This window comes from Nicotiana tabacum, chromosome 11 (assembly GCF_000715075.1).
Source record: "Nicotiana tabacum cultivar K326 chromosome 11, ASM71507v2, whole genome shotgun sequence".
In the NCBI taxonomy this organism is placed as follows: Eukaryota; Viridiplantae; Streptophyta; class Magnoliopsida; order Solanales; family Solanaceae; genus Nicotiana; species Nicotiana tabacum.
In genome coordinates, this window is record NC_134090.1 from 170,091,142 (window position 1) to 170,114,880 (window position 23,739).

The window sequence follows — 23,739 nt, forward strand, 5'->3', positions numbered from 1 at the left end:
TCTTATTTCTTTTTTAAATGGTGCAAAAAAAAAAAAGGAAAGGGAAGAAGTCAAAGGGGGAATTGTGTTCGTTGACAGACCACCTACTTAATGACATCACTAATCAAATCAAAGCTTCTCTTTATAGGTTTCTCTAACTAATCAAATCAAAGTTTGTTTTTGTAGGTTTCTCTAACTAAAGTTATAGTTAGACTTTAGAACCTATCAAATCTGTAACATTATTATTTTAATAGACACGCCAAACACAATAAGACTTTTGCAATCTTTAACTTCATCATCACTAGACTTAATCCTATCTTTGTTCTTACCATATTTTATTTCTGATCTTTAACTACCAAAACTGTCACTTTCTGAAGTTTTAACCATCATCCATTCAATGACCAAATAACAAACCAAGTATCTATTAGATATGTTGCTCGGATTCTCCGAAAATATCTTTGGTGTGTGTTAGATTTTCTAAAAATAGTGTATTTTTGGAGGATCCGATAGGGGTGCGACAACATTTTGGAGAGTCCGTGCAACATAGTTTATTAGTGACTTCTGGTGTAGGATTTTTAATTTCACCAAAGATTTTCACCTTCTTCCACTGCCTTGGAGCAACGGTAAAGTTATCTCCGTGTGACCTATAAGTCACGGGTGCGAGCCGTGGAAGCAGCCACTAATGCTTGCATTAAGGTAGATTGTTAACATCACACCCCATAGAGTTGCGGCCCTTCCACCGATCCTGCGTGAATGAAGGATGCTTTGTGCACCAGGCGGCCCATATTCACCTCCTCCCACTATTCACAAGTACATCCCCAATTAAAAAAAAGACAGCTCATTGCACTAAGCTCCCGCTATGCGCGGGGTCCGTGGAAGGGCCGGACCACAAGGTTCTATTGTACGCAGCTTTACCCTGCATTTCTGCAAGAGGCTGTTTCCACGGCTCGAACCCATGACCTTCTGGTCACATGGCAGCAACTTTACCAGTTACGCCAAGACTCCGATTCAGTACATCCCCAGTGAAAGAAAAAAAGAAAGTATTACTCCCATAGTAAACTTCTAGTCCTGATCATACATATGTGGATCCGTTGCTCCAAAGAGGAATGAATCAAATATGCAATCTTAATTTTATCAGTCTAACCTTCAATTTTTATCCATTCTTGAAAAGAATCTTAACAGTTTCCTTTTCTGATAGAGAGAGATGTTTTCATAAGTTTTGGTTGCATTTACAATTAGATTTTAAGTTATATGCACTGCCGGTATGATAAACTTTTACACCATCAGGTCACCCAAAAGATATCTATAGGTAAGCCTTATTAAAATATGGAATTTGTAACTTAAACTGATGATGTATATCGCTTAAACTCTTAACTCAAAGAGCAGATGTTTCCTTTAATAAGTGTGATAGACAAAGATAGGTGGTAATATAATCATAACAACAAACTACAGTTTGTTGGATAAAAGCACATCTTTGATGTTAAGCAAAAACCATAATATTGATATTTTCCTGAAAATAAAAGATATAACAAACTCAAAGAAAAAGACTTATAATGTAAGCATTATTCATGAAAATTTCTGCAGTTAGAGATAGGCTAAGTGGTTGAACCAACACCTTCTACAGGGTGTTGAACTAAGTATTGAAAACATAAAATGTCAACCTCAGACTACTTAAGTTCTCTCTTCTTTTCTCCCTATAAAAGCATAGCCTCAACTCTACTATCTTTCACAAACAACCATTGAATTGCATCTACTAATACTCAAAAAAGAGTTTTAAGAGAAGGAAAAAATGAAGGCTTTTAATAGTATTGCTAACCCTTTGAGTTCTTTCTTCTTTGTATGCATTTTGCTTCTCTTGGCAAATGCAGCATCTGCGAAAATTCACAACCATAATTTTGTTGTAAGCTATCCAATATTTCCCTTCTTTGTTTGCTAACATGTCGTAAATGTTACAAACACTTGTGATGTTGACCTCTGTTTTGTTGTAACAGATTCAAGCAACACCAGTGAAGAGGCTGTGCAAAACTCACAACACCATAACGGTGAACGGACAATTCCCTGGACCAACATTAGAAGTAAACAACGGGGATACTCTAGTTGTCAACGTTGTAAATAAAGCTCGATATAATGTCACGATTCACTGGTAAATTCATGCATGCAGAACTCAAATGAACTGATATATGTTACTCAATAAAATAGACGCGATTATATGTAATGATATTTTTCTTAACATTTTTATACTACTTTGTTGTGTATCAATAGGCATGGGGTAAGGCAAATGAGAACAGGATGGGCGGATGGACCAGAATTTGTTACACAATGCCCAATTAGACCAGGAAAGAGTTACACTTACCGGTTTACAATTCAAGGACAGGAAGGGACTCTATGGTGGCACGCTCACAGCTCATGGCTCAGGGCTACGGTTTATGGAGCTCTAATTATCCATCCGAAAGAAGGAGAATCCTATCCATTTGCTAAGCCGAAAAGAGAAACACCAATTATGCTTGGTACTACTTCTATCTTCTCTTCAATACCAAAAGCTTTGATCATTTCTGAAAACGAATAGTACTAGTTATGCATTTTCTCATATATTCTGTTTCTTAGAAATTTCGTTGAAATGATAGTTTGACGATGATGGTTAGGTGAGTGGTGGGATGCAAACCCTATGGACGTTATAAGACGAGCTACAAGAACAGGAGCAGCTCCTAATGTATCTGATGCATACACCATCAATGGTCAACCAGGTGATCTCTACAAGTGTTCCAGCCAAGGTTAGTTCTAATCTCAACTAATGGAAGCAAGTTTACACATAGTATAAAGGCTAAATTCCACCAAACCATGTTACACTAACGTTCGTCAAACTATGATTTGATATCTTACCTGTTCAGGACATGTTTTCATAGATATGATTTTTTGTTGCAGATACCACCATAGTCCCTGTGGACTCGGGCGAAACCAACCTCCTCCGAGTTATCAACGCTGCACTCAACCAACAACTTTTCTTTTCCGTGGCCAACCACAAACTTACTGTTGTTGGAGCAGATGCCTCTTATGTTAAGCCCTTCACTACATCAGTCCTTATGCTCGGACCAGGCCAGACAACTGATGTCCTAATCACAGCTGATCAGCAACCAGCTAGATATTACATGGCAGCACGTGCCTACGCAAGCGCTCAAGGCAACCCCTTTGATAATACCACAACCACAGCAATCCTTGAGTACAAGACAGCTTCTTGTTCTTCCAATTGTGTCAAGACTAATCCAGTTTCCCCATCTTTACCAGCATTTAACGACACAGCCACAGCTACAGCCTTCACAACCAAATTCAGAAGCCCAAGAAAGGTCGAGGTACCCACTGAAATCGACGAAAATCTATTCTTCACAGTCGGGCTAGGACTCAACAACTGCCCAAGAGGCGCTCGCTCCAGAAACTGTCAAGGTCCGAATGGAACTCGATTCACAGCCAGTATGAACAATGTATCTTTTGTTCTACCATCCAACTATTCCCTTCTACAAGCACATCAGCAAGGCATACCTGGTGTTTTCTCAACTGATTTCCCAGCAAATCCTCCTGTAAAATTTGATTACACCGGTAATGTAAGCCGATCACTATGGCAACCTACTCGAGGAACGAAACTATACAAGTTGAAATATGGGGCAAGAGTGCAAGTTGTGTTACAGGGGACAAGTATCTTCACTGCTGAAAACCATCCAATTCATCTTCACGGATATGATTTTTACATCATTGCAGAGGGTTTTGGTAACTTTAATCCAAAAACAGATACAGCTAAATTCAACCTTGTTGATCCACCTCTCAGAAACACGGCCAGTGTACCCGTCAAAGGATGGGCGGTCATCAGATTTGTCGCAGACAATCCAGGTAATAGAATATAAAGGGAAACAACTACATACTCATTTCTCTAACATTTCAAACTCTTGTCTATACAATGTTTACAATTCGAACCAGTGACGGAAGTAGGATTTTCACTAAGGGGATTCAAAAAATTTTAAAAAAAAACACGCGATTAATCTAAGGGGATTCAACATCTAATATATATACATGAAAAAAAAAAACCTTATATATACAGTGTAATTTTCGGGGAAGGGGGTTTGGCTGAGCCCCCTTCCGCCTACCTAGCTCCGTCCCCTGAATTCGACTTACAATATTATCTTTTAAACAGGAGTTTGGCTAATGCATTGTCACCTGGATGTTCACATTGGCTGGGGTTTGGCAATGGCGTTCATCGTCGAAAATGGAGTTACTCAATTGGAATCATTGGAGGCTCCTCCAGTAGATTTGCCTGTCTGTTAACAACTGCAACAAGGACAACATAATACAAAATTCAGAGCCCTAGAGAAATCAATTAGCCATTCTAAATGATGTTTCCCCACTATGGGGCTAGTTCTTTTCTTGATCTCCTAGAGTTTGTTTGTTGGTTTTTTTTAATTGATGACTGGGACAAGATGGTGCCAAAAGTTGTAACTGAGTTCACCATCTGTCCTAGGATTAGGACAGCATTATTCTCAGATTAAAGCAGTTGTATTGTTTGGTGTGAAATTAACAGAGAAGAAATATTTGAGTTTTGAACTATACTGCAATTACAAACTACCTATTCTAAAAACTAATTTGGCATGAACCTTTGAATCTCACACCGCCTACAACAACAACAACAACATTTCCGGTGTAATCCCACTTGGGGTTTGGGAAAGGTAGCGTATATGCAGTCGGAAGTGTATGCGCACACCATACTCCTACCTGGAGAAGTTGTTTCCAACAGAAACTCGGTGAAAGCAAAAATACGGTAGAAGTACAACATAAGACAAAAAGGCAATCATCAGCAGTAAAAATTGCTCCTTACTAGCATAATTTGGACTAAGACAGATCGATCTTTTAAGAAATTATGGATATATAGAGGATGATACCAAGCAATAGCATTAAAATTAAACAAACAAAGAAATCTGCGGGTCAGTAGATTAGCAGGGGCGGGTGTAGTGTACAACTATGTGGTTCACTCAAATCCAGCACCTTTAGCTCAATTCCCTTTATGTGTTAAAATACCGAACTTAGTGTGTTGTCACATTAGTTTGCTTGTTATTGCCTTTCTCTTTTTCCTTTCTGAGTCGAGGTAGACGCTATCTGTGGGATGACACTAATTTTTTTTTTTTTGTTAAAAAATCTACTAAATAAAGCAGTGTTGTTAAAGGTGCGCTTAAACCCTGAAGCAACATTTTAAATATGTTGAGTGCTTTGTCTCGCTTAGCAGGCGCTTCGTCATCCAGCTCTAAGTCATACTTTTCGTTGCAAATAAGGGTAATTCTATTGATATTTCACTTTATCGTAATTATTTGTAAATTTTTTGTCCACATATTTATTTTTCATGCCTATAATTATTAGTTTTGGACATCGTATACATATTTCTATTTTTTCTCTATTTGCGCCTTTCTTCATTAAATACCACACTTTCTTTGCCATTTGCGCTTAAAACCCCAACGCACCTTAGAGTTTTTTTGTGCTTTTCACCTTTCTGAACACTTTAAACAAGTATAGTTAAACAACCCACAAAAAAAGTACAAAAGATGAATTTAGAACCTAGTAAATCAAAAAGTGCACTAGAATTTTGAACTCGAGCCCATAAAATTTATATTTTGAATCCTGTGATTAAATAATTATACGGGAGTAGCATACGGATACGAAACAAAATGGCTGATTGATGTGAAAAAACCTAGTCAATTGTTACCTTTTCTTGATTCATCAGTCAAAGAGAGTTTTGTCGACTTGTAAAATAGTACTCAATCATCATAATTTGTGATTTGAAACCTTCAGCTTTTTTTTTTCCTTGTAAAATTTATGTTTAAATATAATTTAATAAATTAATAATATTTCATAAAGGCTAAAGGCGCATATTTGCCTGGGGGATCATCTTTAATAAGTCGCTGCTCGCTAAGCTGAGTTTTTTTTTCTATTTGTTGTACATATAGTTAATGAAAAGTTGCTCTTATTTTCAACATTGATATTTTGAATTTTCAAAATGTAATTGACATAATTTCAAACTAGATAAAAATTCTATAAACAAACTTTTTATAATTAGAAATATTCAAAAGCATATGAAAAAGTTATGGACAAGAAGAAGTTTGTGTGACTCATCAAATAGTAAAAATTTTCAGAAAGTTAATAGAAGTAGTTTACTATTCCCTATATTTCACTTTGTGCAAATGAATTTAGAGATAGAACAAATATATATTGTTTCTAAAAAGAAAATGTTAACTCACTAAAGATGTTACCTCCAATTTCCCTATGCTCGTTAGATAGAACTAGTAGCAATAAACACTATATCCTTTTTAGTTTCTTTACGATGGTGGTATCAGGGTACGCATCTCCATTATTTTATCGGGTACTTGCTATTTTTCATCGGCATAAATATCATGTAATTGCCTATTAAGATTTAAGGGAGATGAGAAACAATTATCTAATATTTTTTTGGCGCTACTGAGATTTTAAAAATTTAAGCAAATGCTAGAATGGAGTCGAACCCAGACAACGCAGTAAAATTCGAGTTCTGCCCCTTCCCCTTTCCTCCCCCAAAATCGACCAATGCAGCTGCCTAAGCTTTGAGTCTTAGGGTGCCAATCAAAATATATATATTATTTAAGAAATATACACATATATACATATATTTTTTCTGAAATTACATATAATTTATGTATTCAGATTTATATATATGTATTTAAATTGCTCTATTTTTGTTGTATATATCGGCTGGGAAAAATATTCAGCATATTTTCTCTGAAGATTGCTATGTTTTTGGGGTGTTTTTCGGTTTAGAATCTTTTTTTATAACTGGAAATACAAATTTTGTGTATTATAATTGAGTTTGTTGAGTTTTATTAGCATTCTATTATGTTAATTGATTCACTTTTGACCTTACGTACGTAAGTACGTCTTAGACTTTTTCCTTTTCAATTGTTCCCAAAAAAGATAAATAAAGAGAATGGGAGAAGTCAAAGAATGGGGGAATATTTTTTTTGACAGACCACCCACTTAAGGACATCAGCTTGTCGTTCGAGGTTTTCTCTAACTAATTTTAGAATTTAGAACCAATAAAAATTATAACAGACTGATTTAATAGGCACAACAAACTGAAGAAGACTTTTGCCATCAACTTCATCCACTAGACTTCATGCATTAATTTGGTTTAGTAGCATATACTTTGATTTTACTATTATTGCAAGGCACAAAGCATCCCGCATTTACGTAGGGTCTGATAAAGGATCGCACCTCAAGAGGGTGTGATATAGGCAGACTACATTAATGCAAGTATCAGTTGCTGATTTCATGACTCAAGCCCGTGATTTATAGATCACACAGAGAAAATTTTACCGTTGGTCCAAGGCTTCCTTTTCATATACCTTGATTTTACTCTTTAATAGCAATTGCAATATGATGAAGCGGTGCAAGATTCCATTCCCGTCAACTTGCTTATACCTCAAGTAATTTCTACATGCAAAGCTCTCACCAGCATAGGTACTAAATAAAGGCTAAAGGCTTGAAGAGAGAAAGGGAAATTAACGTACTTGATCTTCTCCTTCAACATTATTTACGAGCACTAGTAAAGTCCAATTAAAAGAAAAACAAATATGCAGTCTTGATTTAATAAGCCTAACCATCTAATTTTATTTCTTTTATCTAATATTGGTAAAGATCTTGTCGTGCGACACCAACCTATGACTTCTATGACCCAATAGATTTTTGCGTTTTAACTAATTCTTGATCTACAGCTATAGATTCTTTGGATTTGAAACATAACCACATAGTCACTTCTTCTTACGACAAGAAATTTAGCTAATAGTAGAAATTTGATGGCATTAGTTAATTAAACAACAAAATAATATTTCAAGTAAATTATTCGTATGTCCACTTTTCATCTTTTCAACTTCTTTTTTTTTTCTTTTCTTTTTTCGAGATGTATATGTATATCATTTCCTGCTTTGTTTAAGGTGATTGTTTCACCATTTTTGGTGAGCATTTAAGATTAACAAAGAGTAGAAATTCCCTTCAATTTGTGATAGAGGAAGATACATGGTATGTAATAATAAAAACAAACTTTGGTTTGTTGGATAAAAAGCACATCGTTAATGTTAAGCAAAAACCATAAAAATGATGTTTCCTTGAAAATTGAGAATATAACAAACTCAGAAAAAGACTTGTAATATAAGCATTATTCATGAAAATTACTGCAGTTAGAGATAGGGTAAGTGGGTGAACCAACTGCTTTACAAAGTTGAACTAAGACTTGCCTCACACAACTTCTCTCCCTATAAAAGCATAGCCTCAACTCTCCAATCTTTCACAAACAAACACTGTCTTGTATCTACGAATACTCGACCGCGAGTTTTAAGAAAAGGAAAACAATGGAGCCCTTCAACAGCATTGCCAACCCTTTGAGTTCTTTCTTCTTTATCTGCATTTTGCTTCTCTTGGCAAATGCAGCATCTGGCAAAACTCACCACCATGATTTTGTTGTAAGCTATCCAAGATTTCCATTCATTAAATTTGCTAACATTTCGCAAATATTACAAACTCTACGATACTGACCTCTGTTTTTTCGTAACAGATTCAAGCAACACCAGTGAAGAGGCTGTGCAAGACTCACAACACCATAACGGTGAATGGACAATTCCCTGGACCAACATTAGAAGTAAACAATGGGGATACTCTAGTTGTCAAAGTTGTCAATAGAGCTCGATACAATGTCACCATTCACTGGTAAGTTCATGCATGCAATGCAGAATGAATTACAAATGATTTTATTTCATATTAGTATGACTATTCTTCTTCTTTCTTTTTTTTCATTCTTATATTCCAAAAGGCATGGAGTAAGGCAAATGAGGACAGGATGGGCAGATGGACCAGAATTTATCACTCAGTGCCCAATTAGACCAGGAAAGAGTTACACCTACCGGTTTACCATTCAAGGACAGGAAGGGACTCTTTGGTGGCACGCTCATAGCTCGTGGCTCAGGGCCACTGTTTATGGAGCTCTAATTATCCACCCCAAAGACGGAGGCTCATATCCATTTGCTAAGCCCAAAAGAGAAACACCAATTCTGCTAGGTACTACTTCCTTCTCTAATTACCAGAAGCCTTAATCATTTTTTAAATGAATACTACTATAAGAGTTATGCAGTTTCTCCTGAAACATCATAACCTGTTGTTCCTAAGAAAATTCCTTGAAATGAAAGTTTGTAAATGCTGATTAGGTGAGTGGTGGGATGCAAATCCTATTGACGTTATAAGACAAGCGACAAGAACAGGAGCAGCTCCTAATGTATCAGATGCATACACCATTAATGGTCAACCAGGTGACCTCTACAAGTGTTCCAGTCAAGGTTAGTTCTGATCCCCAGAATGTCTGTAACAGTTGTAAAAAAAACATGCCTCAGAAGTTAAGAAGACCAATATAGGTGGTATCTACATTATTTTTTTATACATAAAGTCAAGACTACTCTAGAAATTCCCCCAACAAAGTTAAAGCATTATGTTCAAACACCAATTTCTAAGTTTTACGAAATGATTATTTACCTGACATGATCAGGACATGTTTTCATAGAAATCACATTTATGCAGATACTACCATAGTCCATGTGGACTCAGGCGAAACCAACCTCCTCCGAGTTATCAACGCTGCACTCAACCAACAACTTTTCTTTTCCGTGGCCAACCACAAACTTACTGTTGTTGGGGCAGATGCCTCTTATGTTAAATCCTTCACAACATCAGTGCTTATGCTCGGACCAGGCCAGACAACTGATGTGCTGATCAAAGCTGATCAGCAACCAGCCAAATACTACATGGCAGCACGTGCCTATGCTAGCGCTCAAGGCGCGCCCTTTGATAATACCACAACCACTGCCATCCTTGAGTACAAGACAGCTTCTTGTTCTTCCAATTGTGCCAAGACCAATGCAGTTTTCCCATCTTTACCGGCATATAACGACACAGTCACTGCAACGGCCTTCACAACCAAATTCAGAAGCCCAAGAAAGGTCGAGGTGCCTAAGGAAATTGATGAAAATCTATTCTTCACAGTCGGGCTAGGACTCGATAACTGCCCAAGAGGTGCAAGCTCGAGTAATTGTCAAGGTCCAAATGGAACTCGATTCACTGCCAGTATGAACAATGTTTCTTTTGTGCTACCATCCAACTTTTCCCTGCTGCAAGCGCATCACCAAGGCATACCTGGTGTCTTCTCAACTGATTTCCCAGCAAAACCACCTGTAAAATTTGATTACACGGGTAATGTAAGCCGATCACTCTGGCAACCTATTCGAGGAACAAAGCTGTACAAGCTGAAATATGGCGCAAGAGTGCAGGTTGTGTTACAGGGGACAAGCATCTTTACAGCTGAGAACCACCCAATTCATCTGCATGGATATGATTTTTACATAATTGCAGAGGGTTTCGGTAACTTTAATCCAAAGAGAGATGCAACTAAATTCAACATAGTTGATCCACCTCTCAGAAATACGGCCAGTGTACCCGTTAATGGATGGGCAGTTATCAGATTTGTCGCTGACAATCCAGGTAAGAGAATAGATATAGGGAAACCAGTACTGAAATCTCCAAATATTCCCAACTTTTTTCTATACCATGTCATATTTCGCTGCTACAAATTAACTTGCAATATTTGACTTAAACAGGAGTGTGGCTAATGCATTGTCACTTGGATGTTCACATCGGCTGGGGTTTGGCGATGGCGTTCCTTGTGGAAAACGGAATTAGTGAAGTGGAATCATTGGAGGCTCCTCCAGTAGATCTTCCTGTCTGTTGACGACTGCAACAAGACCAACATAATACAAAATTCAGAGCCCTAAGAAATCACTTTAATTGTTCCCCGCATTTGGGGCTACTTCTTTTATTGCTCTACTGCATTTGTCCCCCTTTTCCTAGAATTTCTTTGTTGCTCATTTTGATAGATAACAAGGTCAACATGGTGCCAAAAGCTGCAACTAATTTCACCATCTATCTTAGAATTAGACCAGCATATTCACAGATTAGATTAAAGCAGTTGTATTGTTTTGAGTGCAATTAATAGAGAAGAATTATTTGAGTTTTGAACAAAAGTTTGAATTGAATCTCAAACAGGTATAAAGTGCAAGGTAAGACAAGAAAGGTAATCATCACTCATCAGTAGTAAAAATTGCTCCTTTGCGTAAATCGGACAAAAGACAGATCCTTTGAGAAATTAAAGATATAAGTACATGTTTTGGATCATACCAGGCAGTAGCATTAAACAAACAAAGAAATTTGCGGTCAATTATATTTCTACCTTTAAATATTGCACTTTCTTAACTTCACCTACAACTTTTTTCCAACATAAATTAAAAATTGTCCAAACGGCATTCTCTGGGCAAAAACTAGTTTGACCATTAGCTTTTGTAATACTAGTCAAATATTGAAAAACTTATTTTTAAAAGTATCTCAAGTGAAAAAATTGTTCACTAACTGATCTTTAATATTTTTTTCAAGTAAAAATCATATTAAGTTGTAGAGCTTTTTTTCAACTTCAACTTCAGATGCTCTTAAGTCTTAAGCTTCAACCAAATATTGTCCAAATCCCTCTAAGACATAAATCTTATTTGAGTATGTGAAGTTCGAGTAAACATTAAAATGTTATTATAGAAGTTTTTTTTACTTGCAAGTTTTTACCTTGAAGGGGAGCTTTGCCGTAACTGGTAAAGTTGTTGTCATGTGACCAGGAGGTCATGGGTTAAAGCCGTGCAAACAGCCTCTTGCAAAAATGCAGGTAAGGCTGAGTACAATAAACCCTTGTGGTCCGGCCCTTACCCTTTAAGGTTTTACGTATAACTTTTTCCGGGAGAAGTTCATATCAAATTACAGATTGAACTTCCGAAAAACTTTTTCTCTTAACCTTCAGCTTCAAATGCTTTTCTTCATTTTCAGGGTCGGCTCAATGATATTTGTGGCCTAAAGCCAAACTTCAATGAGGGGCCCTAAATTTTTGTTGTAGAAGAAAACTCATAATTTTATTTGAAATTTATTTTTCTAGCTTTTTGAGACGCGAAATTATTAATAATTTGTTTATAATCGATTAAGCATGTCGATTAAAGTATCATCTTCTACGTGTATTATTTCCCTTAAAACTTTTAATTCAGTAAATAAGTCTAAACCATCAATATCACAGAGACTATTATGTTTCAAAGAGCACTCAAGGTTAAGACAATTTTTCTTTAAGTTCTCATCATCTAGAGATCTCAATTTTTGCCACTAAATAGGAAACAAAAAATATTTTCATAAGCTTGAAATTGCTCAAATCTAATTTGAAGTGGAAAAATAGTTTGGTCTACTATGTATAAGAAGTAATCAATTCTAAAAGATTCTTCAAGAGACCCAGATTCATATTTTCTAGTTGACAAATTTATCAAGTGCTCCTTTTTGGAATTGTATTAGAGTTTCAATCCTTCTTCTTTTTTGACGTTTTAAACACTCAGATTCATATTTTATAGTTGACGTATTAAAACAAAACTTTAATAAATAACTAAAAAGACAATCTATACTTACAATTTACAAAGAAAATATATTAAAAATTTTTAAAAATAGATGCAAATAATAAAATGTAGAACAATCAAACCTGATTCAACAAATAGATAACTTAATAAGCTTTTGCTACTTCAAAATTCTTGATATAACGTCAATATACTTGACCTTGAGTCTTGAGAACAAATAAAAAGATGGTACTTGTGTAGTGTTTCTGCTCTATTAGTGATAAATGAGATTGAAATGCAGAGAAACCAAATGAATAGTAGTAGAGAGAAGAAGTTAAAAAGAGATAAAAAAAAATGTGGGCCCATTTATAATAATAATAATACTGCATTATGACACAAGATAGTGAAATTGCCATGCCTGCATGGATGTCAAAATTATTCCATTGCCAAACGGCCCCTTTCTTGAAAATTTCAGCTTTTTATCTTTTTAAATATTTAATATTGTTAAAAAAATTGATAAATATATTAATGGTTAAGAAATTTTGGGACCCCTCAAACAAGGGGCCCTAAGCACTAGTTTACCTGCTTGACCCTTAAGCCGCCCTGTTCATTTTATAACTCTAATATTGTCCAAAACCCCTACGGGAAATTAGAAGTCAGCTAATAAAAAGGTCGAGGAGTATTATTTAGGAGGAAAAACTTTGAAAATATTAGATGGAAACTTCACAATGGTTTGAAGTACAATGTCTTTCTCAATATATATGTATTGATTCAGTACTCAAATGAAGAAAACAAGGAATCAACAGAGGCGGACTCAGGATTTGAAGATGACGGGGGCACTATTCGTGGAGAACTTTACCAATAGTTGTTGGGTCCCGCCGGATGCCGACAAACTTTCGGTAATAAATGACATATATAAGTGAGTTAGGAGGTAAAGTTGGGTATGTAGTTTGGGAAAAGGGAAGAGAGAAGTGATTTAGAGCTTTTAAGGCTGGGGTTTAATCAAAACAAAAAACATTTGAAAAAATAATTAAAAAAAAAAAAGAGGTTTGGGGGGGAGGGAGGTGAATCCTAGTAAGCTAAAAAGGCAAGATATAAACAAATAAAAAGTCTAGGCTACAGTTAATATTTAAGTTGAAAAGGAAAATTATTTGAGGAAGGTGAGGGAGTCCAGATTCAAAACTAGGACATCCCGCACGGAAGCAAAGGTAAGTAGCACTTTTGACCAATGCCCCCAATATGCTTTTGTGCTTTAGGGTGCCTAATTAAATATAAAGTCATTTCTCAAGGTATATATACATATAATACATATATATACAGAAATTTTCTCAAGGTTTACGGGGTCCAGTGACCCCTCTACCATATATGTAGGTCCGCCTCTGGAAATTAACTTAACACTCTGTTTGGATCATTGTTCCCCGTTGTTTTATAATGTATTGTATTGTATTGTATCATGTTGTACCGTATCGTTTTATAAATATAATATTTAGATAGATTGTATTGTTTGTTATTGTTAAATAATATTTGACTGTTTGATTTGACTGTACTGTAACTGATAAGTTGACCAAAATACCCTCAATTGTTTAAATATTAAATTTATCAAAAAATATGCATAAAAATAATTTTAAAAAATAAAACAAAAGAAGGCAAAATACCTTAAGAAAGCAGAACATAGGAGCGAGACAGAAGAAAACAAAACAAAGGAGCACAACTAATTAGAATTGAGTTAAAAGCAAATTAGGAGAAAAAATAAAACAAAAAGGCGGCAAAAGTTGTGGAGTAATAAGTTCTGGAAAAACACCTTTAACGTTGGCGGCAGAAGTTCTGGAAAACAAAAACAAAGTAGGTTATTGATTGGAGATTTGGAGTTAAAATAGGAAAAAAAGTAAAAAGTAAAATAGCATTGTGGAGTAATAAGTTAGGGCATAATTGAAAAGAAAAATAAAAAACAATCTCACCACACCAAATCGGTTGTTTAAGAAAAGGAGATTTTTTATTATTCCGGAACAACGAATTTAACAACACAATACAACCAATTTTAATGAAACAATCAAAACAAATATTATTTTGGGATAACAATACAATAGGATACAACGGGTAACAACCATCCAAACAAGCTATAAGGTAGATTGGTTCCTTTAACATTACCAATTCCTAACAACCCACCAAAATCTGGCGAATTTTCGTCGAGTTAAATTGGTCTTTTGCTGGCAGAAAGAATTACTCCGGCGAGTTAAACTCACTAGGAAGATCGCACCCTATGTGGGTTGCTTACGTATCACGCCCCAAAAGACGAGAATCAGGTATGCGTACTTCGGGCAGATTGGATACGGACGAGAATTTTTTTAAAAAAAATAACCAATTCAGAGAAAACATATTTTTTGCAATTCAGAGAAAACATATTTTTTGTCTTTTTTTGTTTTTTTTGAAAAATGATGAAACATGTAAACTCTTTTTTTGGATTTTTCCTTTTTTTTTGATTTTTGATTTTTGAAAAATGATGAAAAAGTAATTTTTTTTTTGAATTTTTCAAGCTCTTTTTTTCTTAACAAAATGTAACAGAAAACATAATTAGGCCCCACTTGCTTTATCTTCACACTTCACCCCCTCTTTTCTTTTTTTTCTTTCTTCTTTCTTTTTTCATTATTTTTTTTCATTTCTTCATTTACCCGCAGCTATCATTGGTCCGCCAAATGACCCTTTTATCCTTGAATAAATGCAACATGTAGCACATAAGATGAAAAAGTACAATTTTTTTTTGAATTTTTCAAGTTTTTTTTTTCTTAACAAAATGTAACATAAAACATAATTAGGCCCCACTTGCTTTATCTTCACACTTCACCCTTTTACCCTTGAATAAATGCAACATGTAACACATAAGATGCATCAGGATGGTCTTTTATTTTTTGGGGTATACCTATCCTAGACGGACCCAACCCCTGTGTTGAGTCCTCTAAGTCAAGTGCACATGATGCAAACAAGCGTTCCTACTAGGGATCCAACATGAAGCTGAGTTATTCTAGGTTCAAAACCTGGGTATTTGTTCTAGACCTGGCTTACCCGAGCGGACAGCTCGAGTCGAGGGGGGGCAGCGTACTGGGAATACAGAAGCTTCACCGGCTTTGCAACTTGTCCGAACCTCATTCTAAATTTGGGATATGACTCTAACAGAAAAGAAGTCACACGAAGTGCACACTTCTTCATGATTTAGAAGACTCAGAGAGAAGAGGGATTTCGCAACAGTTTATATACAGTTCACGGAATATCAAAGCGGTAAAAGCAATCAATTAGCACATTAGGCCCAAATCATGTAACAAATTCAGATAATGGATAAAGCCAACTATAACAATTATTCTAAGCTCGAATTCTTGAACCCTGAACCAGAGATTCTGGGTTCGATCCCCAGCAGAGTCGCCAAAGCTGTCACACATCCTTTTTACCTACACCCCCGGAAGGGTACATATAAGGGAGTTTTTCCAATTAAAGGACAATCAAAACATGATTATTTCATTTAAAGATTCAGAGTCACCACTTGGGATAATTTATGGTGTCCCAAGCCGCCGGTTCAAATCCCGAATCGAGGAAAGGATTGACTCTGTTTAACAGTCCGCGAACCAGAAATCCGAATAAGGAATTCTGTTAACCCGGGAGAAGGTGTTAGGCATTCCCGAGTTCCGTGGTTCTATCATGGTCGCTTAACTGTTATATTCGGCTTAATTATCTGATTTTAGAAACAAGTTTTAACCTATGATGCCATTTTAAACTTTTGACCACTTTTAATTAATTTTTGAAGAAGATTGAACGTCATTTAAAACGTGCTTTTGGATCGCGCCACATGAAATACACCCGTAATCCTAAACACATTTTAGTCAACGTTTTAGGATTTTGATTTGGGTCACATGAAATGCGCACCCGAGTTTAGAAAGGTAATATTATTAAATGACTCGCCTAAAGCAACTACGCACATTCATTTTTTGATGTTATTAATTTATCAGAAATGATCGTTTCCACCTATTAGGCCTATATGTAATTAAACTATGACACAAATCCAAACTAATGTGATTTAATCCAAACAGAATAGTATCGTCGTTATCTTTTGTAGTCTATTTATCATTCTTACATGTTTTAACATTAAACCTACGTCTCAAATTAGTTTATTAAGGCATATATTTATTCTGATTCCACACAACGAAATTTGATTCACAAAAACAACCAAACTATTCCTACAAACTTTTGCATTTCCAATTCAATATATCTACTTTACTTATTTACATTCCATCATTCTTAAACTCCCATTAAACAAATATACTACTAATGATATACGTTATTCTAAAACAAACATACATGAAAATGAAGCAGTAGTGCATAATAAAGTCCATCAAAAACTATTTGAAAATGGAATAATGCCGTGAAGAAAGGAACTGACCTTTTAATTAAAAAAACTGAAGTCTTCTAGTACAGAGGAATCTAAAATAGTGAGAAGGATCCCAACGGACCTTGAACGGAAAGCCAACAACTGACCAACGCCCGACCGGAACATACGTCGGTGATTCTAGCAGGACCTTTATTGACCGAAAAACTCGATGACGACCTCAACGGCAAACTCGAATATCCTAAGCACAACTCTGTTTTGTTTCAATTTTCTTCTTCAAAATGATAGTTTACAATACAGAAGTAGCGTCCGACCGCTCCAGCGACTCCATTGAATAAAGCCGATATCACTCAAATACTACCCAACTCAACGACTAAACGGAAAGCTTGCACCAGGGACCTCGACGAACTCGAAACTCGCCGGAAAATATGGCAAAGCAGTGGCAAAACACAAAACTCCCAGAAAGGTGGTATGGTCACCGGCGAAGGACGTGGCTTTGACCGAAAAACCAACCAGTCCGGCCAGGTTTTTCCGTGGGAGGGTACTGGGGTGGCGATGGGGGTAATGAGGAGGTCCGACAACTAGTTCTTTAGGAGAGGTCTGATGCTGGTTCGATAAGAGAGAGAGATGGTGCGGCGTGACGGGTTTTCAGGCGAAGGGGCTAGGGCAGTGGGTTTCTAGTTTTTCCAGCGAGTTGACTGACAGGCAGCGACTGCTGTTGTTCGGTGATTGGGTGGTCGTTTATGGGTGGGAGTTGGCTGACATTTTCTAGGGTTCAGCCTATGGTTTTTGGTTGAAGATGAAGAAGCCTCCCTTGTGTCCAAACGGCTGAACTCCTAAGTCTAGTCTAGGGTTATTTTAAGACTAGTTTTGGTTATATAGAAGGGTTTTTAGGTTAAGGGGGTATGAGCCTAGGAATTATGGGCTTGACAATTATGGACTAGGTCCAAATTTGGCCTAAAAATGGGTGGCTCGAGCCCAAGTTTTATTCTTTTCTCGCGAACAAGATTAAAATATGATCTCATTTATTAATTAGTCCTACTTAAGTAAAATAGCTATTAAAATGAGACTGAATACTAAAACAAAACTTTTTTTTGGTATTTTTCAAGATTAAAAATGACTACAAAATATTAATGAAACTAGTTTTTTATAATTTTTAATTTTTTGTAATAAAATAAAATAAAAGAGTAACAATGAGTTGAAATAGCTATATTAGGCCTAAAATAAATATTTTACGCTAAAATATAAAAAATCTTGGGGAGGGTCAAAAATCACATGTCTACACTTGCTCATAAATGCTTCCATGTCTAATTGCTTCATATTAATCATTGCTCTCCTTATCGAAGTATTCAATTGTTTCCTAGTTTCGTTTTACTATTCTGTTGGTCCTTATTGGTTTTTGGGTGCCCCGTGGTACACCTTGGTTGGTCTCGCTGAGTAGATTACACTAGTGAAGTTGTTTAATCGTAGTGATATCCTGTTGCGTGAATTGAAGTATAAGTACATTGGAGGATTTAGCTTAAATCTGCGAACACTTGTCTTCAATTTTGTGATTGGTGTTGATTTGTATATGGTATCGGATTGCACGCCGCAATATTATTATATAAGATCGAGTTTTACGCCGCAACAATATTATATGGGATCGGGTTGCACGCCGCAACAAGGAGTAATAAGGGTGAACAGGTGGGATCGGGTTGTACGCCGCAACAAAAAAGAATAAAAAGTGAATATTGATTATGTTGTTGTGTATATAATGGGATCGGGATGCGCGCCACATCAGTTATTGTTATGTGTTCATTATCTGTTGTGGTCTGTTAGTGTGATGCTGGAACACCCTTAAGGATTGGTTATAGCTGAAAATTTAATGGAACAGTTGTGTTCCGGATTTACTTAATGCCAGTTATTACTTTAACACACTTCGAATTTCCTTTTGTTTAGTATAAATTGTTGCAGGTTGTAAATGTTGTATGCCCCACCGTAGCCTCTTCACTAGTTCGTCGAGGTTAGGTTGGCACTTACTAGTACATGGGGTCGGTTGTACTAATAGTGCACTCTGCACTTCCTATGCAGATTTTAGAGCTAGTGGCTGATCAGAGTTCGAGGGTGCTGCCTTCAGTTTAGGAGACCCAAGGTAGTCTTGCAGACGTCCGCAGACCCTAGCGTCCCCTTCTATGTTTATTGTATTTTGTTTTTACTTTTCCTCCAAATAGATGTATATTTTTCTTTCTGACCATTACTTGTAGTAATCATAGACAGTTCGTGAGTTGTGACTCTAGTTCTGGGTGGATGTTACTTTGGTTTTCGTTATTGCATAAAGTAAAACCTTTAAACTATTTTCTTTCGCAATTATTTATGCTATTTTATATTGTTAAGTAATAAACATTTGAAAGATAAAAGAAAAATATAGAATATCCTGAAACGTTGGCTTACCTAACGGGTACAGTGTTAGGCGCCATCACGGTCCCGATAGTGAGAAATTCAGGTCGTGACAACGACGGGCGATCGAATACGACAGAAAGAGCTTGCTTAATACAAATAATTCTACTGGTTATCCGGCAAGAGGTTGAATATGTGAATGTGGTTAGTGATTCAGAGTGTTCATGAAAGGTCAAACATAAGGATTTCAAGGAGTTTGGCGAGTTGGTTGTGCAAGATCAGGTTGACGATGAGGAAAGAATCTTGGTGGGTTCCAGAGTTATGTAATAAGTGGCTCCAAGGTAAGTGGCAGAGTCCCACCGCCTACGGTTAGATTGCATGATCGTCTATTTGTAAGATTTCTAGTTATCAGTGTATTGGTGGGTTAGTGCGACTAAGGAAAGAAAACATCAGTTGTAATTTGAGAAATGATTGAGGAATGTGTGATATATTAGGCCTTATCGGTTTATGTTTAGGTTTGGGAAGACTCAGAATCTATGCTGCGTGTGGAAGTGAAGTACAAGAAAGGCGATTCAGTCGGTTGTCTCATTAAGATGGTGTTCATGTGCTAGCAGAGTCTTGGAGTTGATTATCTTCGGGACCAAGTCAGAGTGGGTGACTCTCAACAACGGTCCTAGTGAATTCAAAGATAAAAATGCGATGCCTAAGGATTTCAATCCCGTAGTATGGTTAAGAATCGAGCTTTTACATCAGATTATGAAAATTGGCTTGGAGTGTTCTATGATATCTTCGTCTTGCGGTGTAGTATTTGGAGGAATGGGAGAAAATGACTTCGGATTCATAGAGGAATTATCAGAATGGGTTGTACCAGTTGAGGATATGAATATGTGCAAGGAGGGTATGAGATGGTTTGTGGGATTTGAGACAACATGGTCTCGTGATACAAGGCCACTCAGGATGAGTGCAGATTGAGTTCGTTATGTGTTGACTGGAGTTCTTATTATTTCTAAAATAAGTTAAGGATAAGTTAGAAGAAGTCGGATCGGTTAGCCATGGTTGAATTGGCATGATGGTGGTGTCACACCTCCTTTTTGCGCACCCGCCCCGAAGGGTAAAATGCGCGAGGGAGTTTTTCCAATTTAAGTGACAATATTCAAAATGGGATTATTTATTTAATTCAGAGTCGCCACTTGGAAAAGGTTTGGCTTTTGGTGTCCCAAGTCACCGGTTTATCTTGAATCCCGAATCGAGGAAAATATATGACTTTTCCAAATGAAGTCTGCGAACCAGAAATTCTAAGTAAGGAATTCTGTTGACCCGAGGGAAGGTGTTAGGCACCCTCGAATCCCGTGGTTCTAGCACGGTCGCTTAAATTGTTATAATGGCTAAGTATCTGATTTTTAATACATGTTATGACTTATGTGCTTTTATTGAGTTTAAACCGCTTTTATTATTATCATTTATTTTATAGAATTGCAACGTCGTGAAAATGCATCTCGAACCACGTCGCAATCAATGCACCCGTAGTTGTTAACACATTTCGACTCCGTTGAGATTTGAATTTGGGTCACATAAATGCGCACCCGAATTTAAGAATGTAATTTAGTTAAGTCATGCCTAAAGAGTCTAAACGCGTTATTATCTTTGGGGAAGACAGTGAAATTCACTAAACAGTCATTCCCAAATTCTAAGTATTTATTACAATCAATTATTGAGGGCCCTGTGATTTGCGTTTTATTTGGCGAGGCTCGTCTCTTTTATTTTAAGGATATTCTAAAGTGACTACATTTCTATATATATAAAAATAAGAAGAGAAAACAAAAAGAAAATCTTTCTTAGCTACATGTTACGAGCATAACATATTACGTACTAGATTAAGACGGAAAGAAAAGTTACTTAAAATTTGAAATTATAAGTAAATACAAAAAACTCGACAAAATAATGTGTCCAAAGAAGATTAATTATCATATAACTAGATTAACTCCGCATAACTATGTGAATAGACCGATAATTACTTTTTGATTATTCGAAATAACATTAACCTTGATTCTTAATGCTTATTCGAAAGTTTATTAGATCTAACTTTATGCCATCTTGCTAGATTCACACTTATTAGATTAGAGCTCTTAACCCCGCACCATTGATTCGTATTCCCTAATATGTTAAAAATTTGCCGATTCTATAGAGTTAATAGCCGCTTTATTTACATGGTGAGCCGATGCTAATATTAATTATTAAACTAACACTATTAAACCTATATTGAAACAAGGAATTCAAATGAGAAAGTCATTAATGGTTAACCCATTGGCATTAACTAACGTGATATGAAATTTGCTCGACATATGCGCTGAAATCAAACTGAATCGGGCCATGGCAAAACAGTTCGAAGATCCAACGAGATACATACAAATGTCTGCTAACATTCTATATTATGTTATCATTACCAAACAAAACTAAATTGTTAAAAAACACATGGACATATGTCTAACCAATATAACAACATACTACTTAATAGTCCATGTTGGTTCAAATATACCCCAATTAAAAAAAAATACGATTAGAATGAATCCAAGCAAATACAAACCAAGTGAATTATTTTAATCCTATTGCTACATTTGAGACACAGGTATTATGAAAGTAGGTGAATGATTCATTTCTTTGTTTACTTCAACTCAAACTTCCAATTCAAACGTACATCAGTCCATGTTTCAGAAGCGTGTACCTGGAAATGCTTACAAATGAAGAGGAAGATGGAAGCAGAAAGTCAGCAACAACTCAAATGGCAGCAGTGACCACAAATAAACAGCAACGAACAGCAGGAGTAGCAACAAATAACAGCAGGACCAATTCCAGTGCAAGAATGCAACTATAACCGATGGAAAGCAGTAGCAAAAAATGACAGCAACAAACAATAGAGTAGAATCAAGACTCCAGATGGACAAACCCAAAAACAAGCTAATGATACAAGCACCCAGTATACTCAGTTGGGACTTGGAAATAACACTGTTAATCAGTAAGTCAAAAGGTGAAATCAAGACAACAATGGAAAAACAGTTTCTAATTTTGTCTGTGTGTTTTCTATCTCCCTTGTCTGTCTATATGTGTGTGTTCTTTATCTGTGTCTGTCTGCCTATATTTGTATGTGTGTGTATCTCTCTGTGTATTCCCTTGTCTGTGTATGCCTCCCTCTCTGCCCCATGTTATGGAAAGACCCCCTATTTATAACCTTCCTCAGGCCCTTTAACAGCCTTTTAGACAAATTGAACCCCCTCCCATGTGGCCTCTTCTGTTTTTCCACTCACCAGTTAAAAAGAAAAGATAGCCCATCAGATTCTTCTGACAGACCACCTTCTCTTATTAAAATGGTTTATCATTTTAATAGTTTGAACAGGTATGGGCAGCAGGGGTGTGTTCTGGCAGCATATGCTGTCCATTTTACTTTAATTCCTTAGCAGCTGACCAAACACATGTTGCCCAAGACCTAAACTAGGTGAACATGCTATCAATTTAAACCAAAGTCTGAACTGCAACTATAACCCCACCCTTAAATGTTTCTGATTCAAATTGAACACACTCACAGGCAGCTATACTCAATTCCTAATTGGATTTAAACAAAACTTTAGCAGAAAAACCAATAACATGAATCAAATTATTACCATTCAAAGCTGAACTTATTGACGACATATATCGACTCGACTATACTAATTGTAACACAGGACAAGCAGTCGACCAAACAAAACAACACAAAATAAGGCATAACACTGTTCTTGACAATTTGCACAATACAGGGGAAAACCAAACATTACTGATTCGACGATGTTAATCTCATTGAAATATGTATACTACTATACAGATTCATCACAACAGAGTAAACAAATCAACCAAATAGAAGGTCTTATGGAGATGGGGAAACAAACTGACAACAGAAATCCCAAAAATAGACAAACAAACCAAATAAACATGCTGATAAATTAATCTAAACTAAATAGATAAAAGGGAATAGTGAACAAACCAGAAAAGTTTTAACACGGATGACCCAGGCCCGAGCTTGATTTTCCCATTTGAGGTCGAACAAATCCTAACCGAGGTGTTCTCGAACGAGAACACTTCGATTAGGATCTACTAGACCCCAAACTTTCGTTTAAATCCAACAGACTCCACAAATTCTTGTGTTCTAGGGTTCGATTCTTCAGATTTGGGTTTTTGGGATTTGTGGGTAGATTCGGACCAAACCAATCCTGGTTTGGTCACGAGAGAGGTCAGGGGAGTATCTAGTGTGAATCTGGGGTGGTTTGGTGTAGATCGAGGTTTTGCTCGAATCTTCAAATGAAGATTCGAGAACCTAGGGACTGATTCGAACTAAGTGGTTGGTGGATTTGGATTCAGGGTGGTGAGGTGCATCTAGGGTGTTAAGGTGGTGGTCACCAGTGTCCTTGCCGTCGGGTTTACGGTGAAGGTGCACAGGGGCGGCTAGGGTTCTAAAGGGTTTAGGTCTGTGGTGAGGACGAC

The 23,739-nt window shown here is 36.5% G+C and overlaps 2 protein-coding genes and 1 long non-coding RNA gene across 3 annotated transcripts; 2 read left to right on the top strand and 1 right to left on the bottom strand.

Annotated features, from left to right (window-relative positions):
* Positions 1-1,738: 1,738 nt before the first annotated feature.
* On the top strand, positions 1,739-4,569 carry LOC107762660 (laccase-12-like). Its single transcript, XM_075225715.1, has 6 exons — positions 1,739-1,879; positions 1,971-2,122; positions 2,242-2,486; positions 2,622-2,750; positions 2,902-3,858; positions 4,160-4,569. The coding sequence occupies exons 1-6, from the start codon at positions 1,769-1,771 to the stop codon at positions 4,288-4,290; spliced, it is 1,725 nt and encodes a 574-aa protein (XP_075081816.1). The 5' UTR covers positions 1,739-1,768; the 3' UTR covers positions 4,291-4,569.
* Positions 4,570-8,139: 3,570 nt separating this feature from the next.
* On the bottom strand, positions 8,140-17,703 carry LOC142166438 (uncharacterized). Its single transcript, XR_012696864.1, has 4 exons — positions 16,909-17,703; positions 9,559-10,810; positions 8,572-9,388; positions 8,140-8,469 (listed from the first exon to the last, which is right to left on the bottom strand). It is a non-coding gene; the product is annotated as an uncharacterized LOC142166438 (long non-coding RNA).
* LOC107762661 (laccase-12-like) lies at positions 8,365-11,064 on the top strand. The gene is made up of 6 exons (XM_016581034.2): positions 8,365-8,498; positions 8,591-8,742; positions 8,846-9,090; positions 9,237-9,365; positions 9,604-10,560; positions 10,677-11,064. Exons 1-6 carry the CDS (start codon positions 8,388-8,390, stop codon positions 10,805-10,807), a joined length of 1,725 nt encoding a protein of 574 aa, XP_016436520.1. The 5' UTR covers positions 8,365-8,387; the 3' UTR covers positions 10,808-11,064.
* Positions 17,704-23,739: the final 6,036 nt, after the last annotated feature.

Excerpts from the sequence above, each read along its gene's own strand:
- LOC107762660 (XM_075225715.1), top strand. The coding sequence starts at position 1,769 with ATGAAGGCTTTTAATAGTATTGCTAACCCTTTGAGTTCTTTCTTCTTT. Across the intron at positions 1,880-1,970 it reads TTCACAACCATAATTTTGTT|ATTCAAGCAACACCAGTGAA; the intron begins GTAAGCTATCCA and ends TTGTTGTAACAG. Across the intron at positions 2,751-2,901 it reads CTACAAGTGTTCCAGCCAAG|ATACCACCATAGTCCCTGTG; the intron begins GTTAGTTCTAAT and ends TTTTTGTTGCAG.
- LOC107762661 (XM_016581034.2), top strand. The coding sequence starts at position 8,388 with ATGGAGCCCTTCAACAGCATTGCCAACCCTTTGAGTTCTTTCTTCTTT. Across the intron at positions 8,743-8,845 it reads TACAATGTCACCATTCACTG|GCATGGAGTAAGGCAAATGA; the intron begins GTAAGTTCATGC and ends ATATTCCAAAAG. Across the intron at positions 10,561-10,676 it reads ATTTGTCGCTGACAATCCAG|GAGTGTGGCTAATGCATTGT; the intron begins GTAAGAGAATAG and ends TGACTTAAACAG.